The sequence below is a fragment of the Ammospiza nelsoni genome, chromosome 9 (genome assembly GCF_027579445.1).
Source record: "Ammospiza nelsoni isolate bAmmNel1 chromosome 9, bAmmNel1.pri, whole genome shotgun sequence".
NCBI classification, from domain to species: domain Eukaryota; kingdom Metazoa; phylum Chordata; class Aves; order Passeriformes; family Passerellidae; genus Ammospiza; species Ammospiza nelsoni.
In genome coordinates, this window is record NC_080641.1 from 36,350,580 (window position 1) to 36,363,446 (window position 12,867).

The following is a 12,867-nucleotide window of genomic DNA, read 5'->3' on the forward strand; positions in this document are numbered from 1 at the left end:
ATAGGTCCTACCAAATAACAACAGTACTATACATAGGAGTTTAAGAATTTGTAATAAATGTGGAACTTACTCTCTGTCAGCATCTGGGCAGCTTATAAAAACTGCAGCTTCTCAAATATGCCATTTTATGGTAATAATGAGACCAGCCCCCAAGGACAGATTCAACTTGACTGAGCATGAATCATATTAGCCCCAAACCAATATATAACAGCAAGTGTTGCTTTCCTTATATGCCAGATGAGCTCCAGTACCAGGCACTATCACTAGATATTCTTGGAGATGAAGCAATGGAAAAAAGACAGAAAGAGCTGGTTAGAGGGAAGAGGAGATTATAAAAAAGCGAGAAAAGGAGGTGTTTGCATACTCATTTACTCTGCCCTGTTCTTTGCTGCAAAACATCCTTGGTTTCATTCCAAAGAGAAGAGCAGGTGAGTCCTCCTTCAGAGGCGTACTTCACATAACTATTCAGTGCTTTCCTTACCAGATTGCAACAAATACTGATGCCAGGGCTCAATCTTCAGTCTGATCTATCTCCCCCAGCAAATATTCTGAATAAATTATTAAGCAACATATCTTAACATATCTTTTTCTCTAAACTGTAATCTTTGCTCATTGATGTAGTGTAAAGGAATATAAGAGCTTCTTCGCAAGTTATTTTATGTCTTTTGGGTCAGTACTTCAGTTTTCATACAATTCAGACTATGTTTAAAAAATTTAATCCGTATCTTCTCCTTTTAATGACATGTTCCTGGTTTACATGATCCCTACTTTAAAGTATGGCAAAAATAAACAGCGATTTTTTCTGTAAGATTCTGGGTCAATACTACACTTGTGCAGCTGAGATGAGCTCTGAGATCAGTGGTTATCTACTCAGAAACACCTGCTGACCACAGTGACATTTTTTGCTCTGGAATTCCTCCATATGTCCTGCATAGCCAGCACTGCACTGAAAGGAGAGCTGCATTGTAACTGGGCTGAAGTATTGTTTGAACTTCAACACATGGCCAGGCCATATGATCCTTCCAACATTTGTAGCATTTTCTTTATGCCAATGGCATAGCTTGCTCTTGTTTTGGAAAGCACAATTTCAGTTGAAGAGCTTTTGCTATCAGTGATGATTCAAGAGCAAGAAAGAGCTCAGCTTGACCTGATCACACGCTGAATATTCCCAGACAACTGTTAGAAAAAATATTAATAAATATTTGTATTTTCAAATTGAATTGATTTATGCTTTAAAACTGAATGAATGTGAATGTCAGATAAACAGCTCCTAGTGATGTTGCCACAAAACACATTTCAGACTGGAGTTGTGCTTGAATATGAATGCTTACAATCTGCTAAGATGTGTATAAGAAGTAGAATCACTCACAAGGCCTGCTTGGAATGATCATCGAAGGACAATCTTCATCACGTAGGACTTGAGCAATAGACTAAAAAGGGGAAAAATAGGAATGCTGAATAACAGTGTAATAGTATGTTTGTTTTTCACCCAGTCTGAAGAATGCCCCAAACTGGGCTTTGTAGCCTCCTCCCCAAATTTCACTGGTGGAGCTGCAAGATACATTTATATCTAAGTGAGAATCCAAACTGTCATTGTGATTTGGGAAAAGACTGTTCTTTTCTTTTCTAGTGACATAAAAGACTTATGGATCAGCATCTAAGCCAGAACTGACTGGACAACTGTTCCTTGCCTACCCTTTATCTTTTCTCTTAAAGAAAAGTAAGATTTTAATCCAATTAATGTAGCTGAATTGCAAGACATTTTAAAGATGGGAAAAGTAACACAGTACATTTGAGTACAAAATCAGTTATATGAAGGATAGATTAATTTTCTTAGCTAACTTTCCAAGTAGCTATAGATGACTTAAGAGCCTTAAGAATTGGTTTGAGACACTCTACTGCTGTGGGGTACTTAAGTACTAAAGGATACTGCTTGCCACAGTACTGCAACTGAATGAGTAGCTGCAGGTAGTCTTTTAAGCTAACAGCAATCATTTGAAGAGTGGAGGTTTAGTGTGCATTCAAGACCTTCAGCCTAGATTAAACAACTGTCAAATCACATAAATGGGACATCTCCTTACATGCTGAAATCAGAATAATTCAAATCTTTGATGCAGCTCAGTAAAATCATGCATATTAAATACTGCTTGAAGAAAAAATGTACTTTATCATCTACAGATACATACACACCTTGCGAGGATTGTTAAAGCCAGGTTTGCAGAACTGTCTGAAGTAATTCCACTGATCTGGTCTATATCTGTAGGAAGCCTGAACATCAATGTAGGTTGCAAACCTGTCTGGGCACTTTGAGACACAAAGCTGCAAGACAAGAAAAATATAAGTAAAGACACACTCTGGGTAGAGAAGGGTAAGGAAAGTCAGTGTAATGAAAAAGCAAGAAAAATGCCACTGCCTTCATTAATGTTTACTGCTGGATTTAGGAAAGATATGTTCTCCTTTTGATTCCCTAAATGAATACTTCTAGAATTCTTTGATAGAAAATACTTTCAAAGTGTGTTCTCCTCATATCTGGCATATCAAGTCCCTCTCTGTATCTTCTTAGGTTCTACACATTCTGATAGGCAAGAAGAGCTTTCAGTCTGTTGAAAGGAGTATTATTTTTCTGGGCAGCAAGAAAAAACCTCTGAAGTCCTCCTCTATATCTATCATCAGCAGTATATAAGAGCAAGGGGGTGTGACAGCTACTTCTACAGGATACATACAATTTTTCCTACTACATGTATAAGGGGAACTTTATTTAAAGAAAGTCTCACTAAAATCCAAAGTCTCGGGTACTGTTATTCCATCCTTCTACACAACCTCTTCAGTCAATTACATCTATAAATTTATTGTCAAGTTAGGTGTAAATCACTCAAAAGTGACTTTTAACTGTAGATTAAGAAAAGACTTACAAAGCCAGGGTATGCCTATGACAAGTAGTCATGCTCACATGACTCATGGTATAGCCATTATAAGCCAGATTTATGTGAGAAATCAGGTGAGGACTGGGGTTTATTGAATGCATCCACTGAGAAGTTGTGATTTAGATTTAGGATATGGAGAAGTGGCTGCCCTGATGAACAGACTCTGAAGGTTCTGCTGATCCCTGGAATCTCACTAAGGACAGACATTCTGACTCCTCAGCGTTAAGAATGTGAGTTGGTCTGAATTCAATCTTTACAGCAAGCTTGAGCCTTTTCTAGAAGGCAGTTTGTTTCCAAAGCTGTGCTATCCAAACACCCTTTGCAAAGCTCTGCTGTCCAAGTACCAGAGAGACATCATGCACCAAAACTGTCTTTCATGTCAAGGGCATTCTGTCCTAAGTAATTCACCAAAAAGAATTTTGGGAAGAGGTCTTGTACTAATCCTTAAAAAACAGCAGATACTGCAAGAGGGTCTCTCTATAGGAGTATTTTAGTCCTATGGACTACCCACAGGCCAAGGAACAAAGAAAGAAGAGTTTTGTCCTTGTTGGGACAACAGGTGACTAACAAGTACACACTTTACTATAAACTGTTTGCTATCTATGAAACAGGCAGTGAAATGTGCTGTCTATGGATCCAATGGACTGTATTAACTGTTTTCAAATCCAGCCTTACTCAAGAACTGAAGCTCCTCTCATGTTAGTTCTTGGGGGTTCTTCCTCCTGATATTTATATGTATAGGTCAGGAATGAAGGACCCTGTTTGCAGTTCAAAAGAGGAATCATCAAAAAAAATTTCTTCAGCATTTTTCGAAACGACCAGTCATTTAACCATCTGCAGTAACAAACAGCATTCAAAAACAGCATTCTTAGTTCTGGAGATGTTGCATATTTGAAAATGAACAAAGTAACTACTCTGGTCCCAAAACCTCTCCTTTAACAAGTATTTCACCCAATTTGATTCATGGCCATTGCCAACCTGACCACAGCACCAGCCAAATCCCACATAATGACCTCATATTTCTGAACAGACTGAACTGTTCTAGTGAAAGAGTCTTAAGACTGCAGGGCAACAGTGTCAATGTGTGCATGTGGACAGATGGGGATTCCTGAAGCAAATCTGCAGCTGATGGAGCAAGTTTTCATTCTGACAGCAACTAGCCAGTCTTAAGAGGGTTCTTGCTCTTTCTTGTTAGAGATTTTCATGTTTTATGATCAGGAAAATTGTCTTGCAAGAAAGATCAGGAGGTTAATCTTAACCCACACAAATGCAGTGACTAGGTTTATTTCACAACTTCACAAGGAACCACAACACAACAAACATAGTGCAAATTGTGACATAAGGGAAGAATAAGCTTTCAAAATCTTCACTTTTGAAAGAGACATAGGCTCCAATCACACCCAGATAATCCTGTCAATGGCAATATGCACAGTTTCTTGAACATGTTCAGCTCCTTAGGTATAAATCAGTATTTTCTGCATGCACTGAATACTACTGGATAGCTGCTGTGATGAATTCATAAATAAAAAATTGTTGTGTTCAAGTCAGTGGACTTTTTTTGTCTACTCTTATCCAAAATATACAATCTTGTGCATTTCCACTTCATTTTTCTGACCGTCATACACTACAGAGAGTGTGCTTGCTACAAGTAATTTATAAAACAACCATGTTGTATTTTGAAGGAAATGAACAACAATTTTTAAATCTAAACAAACACATGTCTAATTTTTAAGCACCATGATTAAGATGCAGGGAAAATATTTTATCTCTACATTTTCACTCACCTGTGTTGTAGGGCACTGTAGGTTTATTAACACTACGGGGCTGGCACATTTCAGGATGTTGAAGTAAAACAAAATGGTCTTGTTCCTATGGAAATGGATATAAGATAATAATCACCATAAATATAGGTGCTTATACATCCTACCATTCCATAATTTGTTGTATACATTGATATTTAAGTTTTATTACTGTGAACATCCATATTGCAAATACAAGACAAAAAAAATCCCAAGCAGACCTTGAATGTTTTACATCAAGACATCTATGAAACCAGAAGTAGTTGCTCTAAAGAATGATAATTTTGACACGTTTTTATCTGCAGCATGATTTTAAGCTGAAACAATCTGTGTAGCTGTAGTCCTGCCTTGAGAGGCTGAGGTTTGTAGAATAACCCTGCAAAAACATCATAGTCTCTGCGCCACCAACATCCTGCATATGAAGTGCATGCAAACTCACCATCAGCAAATGCTTCACTGTAAAAGCTGCCTAATTTTTGTTGATCAGAAGGTGGCACCAAAACCAATCAGAAACTTTTTATGGTTGGAAACCAAAAGCAGTTGTCCAGAAAACAGAATATAACATGATCTACTAATAACACTGACAAGATCCCCCTTGATATAAATAAGGGTCAGTCTGTCAGTCCTGCATATTTGACATCTACTGGAACTTGGAGCCTTGTGGCAGCTGTCACTTAAGTCTGGATTTGTTGGAAGCTTAGGACCCCAAGATCTCTTGATTTTAAGACTTGGGTTTTGAAGACAGCAAAATGTCATGTTAGACTTCGCTACATCAGAAAATTATCAGATAGCTCTAGTGAAGATAATATGGCAGTAGACCTGCCCTTTTTAAACAAAACTTCAAAGCCAGTTAGTCTGGGTTATGCAGTGCCCCTGCATATGCACCCCAAGAAACGGTGCATATGCTCCCCTATGGACTATGAAGGGCCACCAAGTTGATCAGAGAGATGGAGCACTTCTTCCATGAGGAAGGGCTGAGAGAATTGGGATTCTTCAGCCTGGAGAAGAGAAGGCTTCAGGGGTGTCCTAACTGTGGCTTTCCCTGAAGGGAGCCTACAAAACATTTAACCTGAAAGGACTCTATAAAAAATATGGAGTTGCTACTTACAAAGGCCTGGAGAGATGGGGCAACAGGGGATGCTTCCCACTGACAGAGAGTAGGTTCATATAGAACATTGGGAAGAAATTCTTGGCTGTGAGGGTAGTGAGGCCGTGACACAGGTTGCCCAGAGAAGCTGTGGCTGCCCCATTCCTGGAAGTGTTCAAGGACAGGCTGAACAGGGCAACCTGGTCTAGAGGAAGGTGTCCCTGGCTGCGGAATGAGGGTTGGAATGAGCTTTGAAGTCCCTTCCAACTCAGGCTATTCTATGCTTCTGTGATGTGCAGGAGACTCCACAAAGCAGTGTTTGAGCCCCCACTGACCTTCACCATGGCACTGCAGCACAGTGGGAGCTCTGTCTTGTGAGCAGAATGGCAATATTAACAATGAAGAGTGCTTGGGCTAACAAGGCTGCCCCTCTTCTATCTGTCCTGGTTCAACATCAGTCCTGCTTCTACATCTCATTGTATCCCCCAGACTGGGACACATCTTCTGTTTTCCCACCAGCATGTGACTCCCACCAATTGCTAAACAGGGCTATACCATCAAAGACACTATTTAGCACCACTGCACATTCAAACTCCATTTAAAACTGGGATCAACTCAACTGCCTGACATTTTTTACAATGTTAACTTGTTTTCACTGAGGTACATTCATTCTGCTATGCACTGTTTAAGAAAAGACACATTCTGGCAAAACTAATTCACCACCACTAGTTGCTCTTTCTTTGAATTAGTAGAATACAATTTTGGACTGAAATGCCATCATTCTTCAATAGTTTCTTGATAGTATTTATGATCTGTGAGCTGCTCAAAACCATTAATTAATTCTTCTTTTTTTCTTAGCCCACTTGCTGGTATTGACAACAGAAAAGAAAGTTTAAATATATACATAACACATGAAAACACACACTGAGAATTAGATCTGTATTCTGTATAATGAAACTGTGTTGTATTCCATTAGTACATTATGCTCTGTAGAATGCAAAACGAGTTCAGAGATTACACGTCAACTAATGGATAGATTACAGGAAGACATGAAGAGGTCTAACAGAAGAATTTCATGATGATACAAAAATAATTCATTTGACTGCATGGCATTCTATGGAGTTCAAATGGGTTTTTGCACAAGCCGTGAATGTTGGCTTTGTTTCTAACTCGCCTTTTCTACTCCTCACTGAGATTACTGAAAATACTTGTTACAAGGACAAGATTCAAAACACAAAGACTGTGATTACTTTCCAAGAAAAATGTCTCAGACTAAACCCTTGGAGACTTCAGAATAACACAGCTCTGGCTGAGTCTTTCACACTGCTTACTTTCAGGAGATCTGAAAAACAGTGGTATTGACAAAAGCTTCACAAGCACATCCTCAGCCCCATTCCGGGGACTAGAGGGACTCTTTCAGAGGAGTATCTTGGCCTACTGCCATAAACACACTTGCTTTTCTGGTAGGTTGTATTATGTGTATTATTTATATCTTTATAAGAATCTCCTCAATGTACCAAATAAATGCCAAAATGCAGTCTCAGTAGCTGCATTGTTTGCCAGCAATCCTATATAGGGAGGGTCACTTGTAAATACAAACCGAAAATCACAGTGTAAGAAATAACTAAAGGGAAGACTCAAGTAACATACAGAAAGATGGAATGGGAGTGAATGGTAAGAATCAGAGAGAAACACCTGGCTCCACATCACACAGGATATTGAAGCTGTGTGTCTGAGACTCCCAAAGTCATTTGTCCTCTACTTCCTACTGGTGACAGAGGGGACAAGGACAAGTTGCCAGCATGGTAGGGAGCATAGAAATGTTGCAGTGAGGGGAACACACACGCCACTACAACTTTTTCCTCCTTGCTTTTCGTCTTCAGGAAGTTTGACTCTCCAACAATTGCTATGAAGAATAGTCTTGAGTGTGGAACAGATTTTCTTTCACTAGCCTGTTTCCCCTGTAAAAAAAACTTGAGGATATATAGGCCTAGCTCTATTTCTGTTCTAGTCTCTATTTCCTGCTCCTCCCCTTCTGAACTGCTCTTTGGACAGTGGCTTGCAAATTTTTTTCCACAGAAAATTAAATGGAGAAAGAAAGAAGCAGCAAAGGATTGTTATCAAACACTAGCATAGCATCCAGCTTCTTGACAGTGACAAGGGCATAAGGCATGTCTAAAACTTACCTTTTGAAAGGAAGATGGTGGGTGAAGAAGCAAACTTTTTTAAAATTCTGTTTCATAAACCATTTAGATTTTTAAAGAAAACATAGATGCAACACCTTTCTTCCCTGAGCAACTATTTTTATGTGTAATTACTCTGTTGGTATCAACTAACTAATTTAACTCTTACAATTCAAAATCTAAAACGACAAAAACAGAGACAAGTAAATAGAGCCATTTAGTTCTATTTTCCTCCTGTTTTCCAAGGAGGATGTAGTTATGGCTGCTCATCTCCCAGACTACTCAGTCTCTACTGGCACAGGAAAAAAAACAAGAGCCTTTCACTACAGACTTTTATGTTATTTGGTGCATATTGACAAAAACTATAGACCAGGCTAAAATGCCTTAATACTTCTTTTATCCCAAGGTGGATGAAGAATTACACAACAGGTTATGAATTACCCAAACTTTGGCAGTTAGAAGCTGTGCCAGCTAGTCACCTTCTATGCAACTGCTGACACAATCTTTAAGTTATATTGATACCTTACAAAAAATATTCTCTAAATGACACAAACAACTGCCTTACAGTAATAATTTGGATCTGGATTTGCACTGGGAAACTAATACATTTCTGAGCTTTATTTGGAATAAATACAGAAAGAGTGTCACTGTCTATTTGACAGAGACTTGAAACCTCACATCTTTTTCACAGTGCACGACTAATAAAGGCATGTGAATGGATTTAGTACTCACTCATTGAGGGTATCTCTCTGACCACAGAACTGCCCATAGCTGTCAGTTGGATAAATCACTTTCCTGGGGTCCCCGTGCACCCAAGCTGCAAAATACACAATACCTCTTAAGATACTAGTCAACTGCTCATAGTTAATGATTAAAATTAGCTAGTATGAAAATGTATCACTTGTAAAGTACCATTTTACACTTTGTAGATCAACACTGAAGAGTACTGATTAGTAGATTTCCTAATGAAATATGAAAATGCAAAGCACAGTAAGTTCTACTAAGATATGGATTAAACTGTAAGAAAGCAATCCAATGCTTCAAGTCCCTTCCAGCCTGACCTTGAACACTTCCAGAGATGGGGCAGCCACAGCTTCTCTGGGCAACCAGGGCCAGGACCTCACCACACTCACAGGGAAAAATTTCTTCCTAATCTCTAACCTAACTCTGCCTTCTGTTAGTTTACAAGCGATTTCTCTGTGCCCTGTCACTCCTGTCCTTGCGCAAAGTCCCTCTCCAGCTCTCTTGGAGACCATTTAGGCACTGGAAGGAGCTCTAAGATCTCTCAGAACCTTCCCTTCTCCACACTGAACAACCCAACTTGTCAGCCTGCCTCCACAGCAGAGGAATTCCAGTCCTCAGAGCACTCCTCCTCTGAACTCACTCGACTTTGTCAATGTCCTTCCTGTGCTGGGGGCCAGAGCCAGATGCAGGAGTGCAGATGGGGTCTGACAAGAGCGGCAGAATCCCCTCCTTTGACCTGCTGACCACACTTCTTTCAACACAGCCCAGGATACATTTGGCTTTCTGGGCTGCAAGTGTACATGGCTGGCTCATGCCCAAACCTTATCAATCCGCATTGACAATTCCTTCTCCTCAGGGCTCCTCTCAACCCAAATTGTTTTTCTCTAGCTTCCGCTACCTGAAATTTTCCATCACAGTTACTTTGTTATTGCAAACTTTCCAAACCGTGTCATTTTTTTTAAACACACCTAATTTTGAGTGGGGTTTTTTATCAGTAAACACATGGCTTTGAACTTCTCCCTAATTACTGGCACAAAAGCAGCTCTTCAGAGAAAGACCTTGGGGCCCTGGGGGACAACAAGCTTTCTCTGAGCCAGCAGTTAAACCTCAGGGCCAAGAGGGTGATGGGATCCTGCCGTGCTTCAGGAAGAGCATTTCCAGCAGGTCAGGGAGGGATCTCTGCTCTGCCTCTCTGCATAATCCTGTGAAGCATCTCTGGAGTGCTTGCTCTGGGCTCATCGGGACAAGGGGAACGTGGAGCTCCTGCAGCGGGGTCAGAGGAGGCCGCAGAGCTGAGCGAGGGCCTGGAGCATCTCTATGCCCAGGAAAGGCTGAGGGATCTGGGGCTGTTCAGCCTAGAGAGAAGCCCCAGCTGAGAGGGCCCTCAGCCCTGTCTGTCAGCATCTGCAGGGCAGGGGCAGAGCATGAACCCGGCCCTGCTCCGGGACCCAGCCATGGCACCAGGGAAACGGGCAGGGACTGAGCCCAGGAAGTTCCATCTGAAGATGAGGAAGAACTTCTTCCCTGTGCAGTGACTGTGCACTTGAACAGATTGCCCAAACAGGGTGTGGAGTCTCCTTCACAGGGGATATTCCAGAACCATCTGGACACAATCCTGCACCATACGCTCTGAGATGACCCTTCTGAGCGAGGATGTTGGACCAGATGACCCACTGTGGTCCCTTACAGCCTCACCCAGTCTATGTTTCTGTGAATTACAATAGATACTGAATGTTAATTCATTACTTGCTTCTGTGAAAGGCATCACTTATTGATTGGAAAGCTTTGCACTAATATTAGCAAAAGGGACATTTCAATAAAAAATTCCAACATTCACAAAGCTGCTTCCCATCTATATGAAAAGGCATTACTATACCTCTATTTACTTACCCACAACTCCTAATGCAATGTAACCCAGAATGACAACTATGAAGATCACACAGCAAATAATATCTGTGCAGTGCCTAGGGGCAAGAAACACTTTTTAAAAATAAGGTCTTTAATATGACCCTTCAAAACCACTGATTGTCATATGGTATTTTAACATCTGAGTAAGATATCTGCATGAGCACTTTGCAGAAATTTTAGTCACAAACTCACGTTTGAGGTGTAAAGTCCTGTTTTTGCAGCAAGACCAGCAAATAAACGTGTATGCTTTTTTTGCTGCAGACAACGGAACATATTGAAGAACAGATGTTGAAACAAGTAATACCTTACAACACTGAACCCATGAGATCACTTACCATACAAGTGATGATATAAGTGGCAAGACATAGTACAGGATATCTGCCTCAGAATTCATTTTTAGAATCTGCCATTCTTTCTGTTTTCCAATCCATGTTTCCTCTTACACAGAAACATTTTTAACACAAAAGAGATAAAGGGAACAGATTTTTTAAACAACTGGAGAACTTGAAATGTGTTTCCAAGTGTGGACACTTCTTTAGAGAGTAACAGCTCTATAATCTCACTGAAATAAACTTTTGGTGAGGTCGAGATGGTACAGGATCCAGGGTCAATATGATAGTAACCTAAGATAGGACAACTGCTCAAAATTGAAGATGCAATGCTAAAACAATGCTTCTTATTTCCCCATCCTCCATTCAGAAGCAGTTCTGACACCACTCAAGCTTGGCTTGATACACTGGCAATAACATAAAGATACTTCACAAATTAGGACGAACTCCCTAAACAAGTATTTCTATTTATTTCTAAAATTATTAGCTTTCAGAGAGGAAGAAGTACATCCTGTGTAGACAAGGATAGCGTGTTTGTGTTCAAATGATAGTATGACAAGTCTGTGGTGTGCTTCTCTGTTACAAATTTTCTCCTGAGAATGGTAAAACTGAAGTAACTTGTGGTTCTCTAATTTGTTCTTCTCAGTAACAGCACTAAATGCTGGTTTAGAACTTAGCTCTCTACATCTGGAAAAACACTGAAAAATTGCCCATGATTAAAAGTTGGACTTGATGATCTGGGAGGTATTTTTCAACCTTAATGATTCCGTGATTTCCTTAGATGCTTTCTGAGCAATTTCACTCTGCTTGTAAACTAATGAACCTTCTAAGTGGTGACATGCTTTCATGTGCATTTCATAAAACTAAGTGAAGTCAAGCCAGATTGTTCTGTTAGGTGGCTCTGTCACAAAGAGGTGTATCAGAACTACTACACGTGTTAGACGGCAGATACTAGCCAGTGCAAGGCACACAGACTTGGCATTCAAACTAAAACGACTTAAGAGCACACAGCTTAATACTCCCTAGTAATCATCCATCCTCAAGGGTAGTAAAGACGGTGGTCTGGATTTAGAAGACTTGCAGAATCAAATTCACAAGTTTTGCTAAAAAAATTTTTAACTCCTGTTCACCAAAAGAATTTAACGGAGTGGGTTATGATATTTACCTGTTATGAATAGGTCCTCTGAACTTCGGGTCAAATTTCCTTGGTTCACCTGCATTTAAAATAAAACAGTATAAAAGCATGTCCTTATTTAAAATAAAATCTGTCCAGAAGGGGATGTTAACACCAGCCTTTGAAGAGCATCTTCCATATATTAATATTTAATCATTTTTCTTAAAATCATTTCATATGGGCAATACCAGTAATTCACCAATAAAATTACCTAGGTTTTGTATATGAGATTAAAGCTTTTTTTCTTCCAACTTAAAAATATTGAGGGCCTCACATTCACCATGTAGTAAGTTACCTTTAATGTACATCCTATCACTATGCCTATGCACAGGCTCACAATGTATTTGAGAGACAAGGATTACGCCTCCCAGTCACATGCTAAGTGTGTCTGACAGCAAGTAAATGAACCCACCTCTCTGCAGTTACAGGCTAAGAGCTTCTGATTTTCCTCCAGAATCACAGAATGTTAAAGGGTTACAAGAAACCTTACATATAATCTAGTCCCAACACCTCCTGCCATGGGCAGGGACACCTCCTCCTAGACCAGGTCGCTCAGAGCCCCATCCAACCTGCCCTTGAACACTGCAAGGGTTGGGGCATCCACAGTGTCCATGGGCAATCTGTTTTTCATGTGGCTATCCTGGTTAGCACAGTTCCAACTGATTCACTCAACACATTAAAAAACCCCTATATTAAAAACCCAGCAAATACTAACCCAC

General features: G+C 40.0%; 1 protein-coding gene across 1 annotated transcript in view; it reads right to left on the reverse strand.

Annotated features, from left to right (window-relative positions):
• SLC44A5 (solute carrier family 44 member 5) overlaps positions 1 to 12,867 on the reverse strand; it is a 63,633-nt gene that overhangs the window by 21,116 nt on the left and 29,650 nt on the right. Inside the window, exons 2-7 of the mRNA XM_059478053.1 lie at positions 12,140 to 12,188; positions 10,628 to 10,701; positions 8,726 to 8,810; positions 4,709 to 4,793; positions 2,191 to 2,319; positions 1,370 to 1,430 (exon numbers count right to left, since the gene is read on the reverse strand). Coding sequence (XP_059334036.1) covers positions 1,370 to 1,430; positions 2,191 to 2,319; positions 4,709 to 4,793; positions 8,726 to 8,810; positions 10,628 to 10,701; positions 12,140 to 12,188 — 483 coding nt within the window. The remainder of the gene's footprint in view (positions 1 to 1,369; positions 1,431 to 2,190; positions 2,320 to 4,708; positions 4,794 to 8,725; positions 8,811 to 10,627; positions 10,702 to 12,139; positions 12,189 to 12,867) is intronic.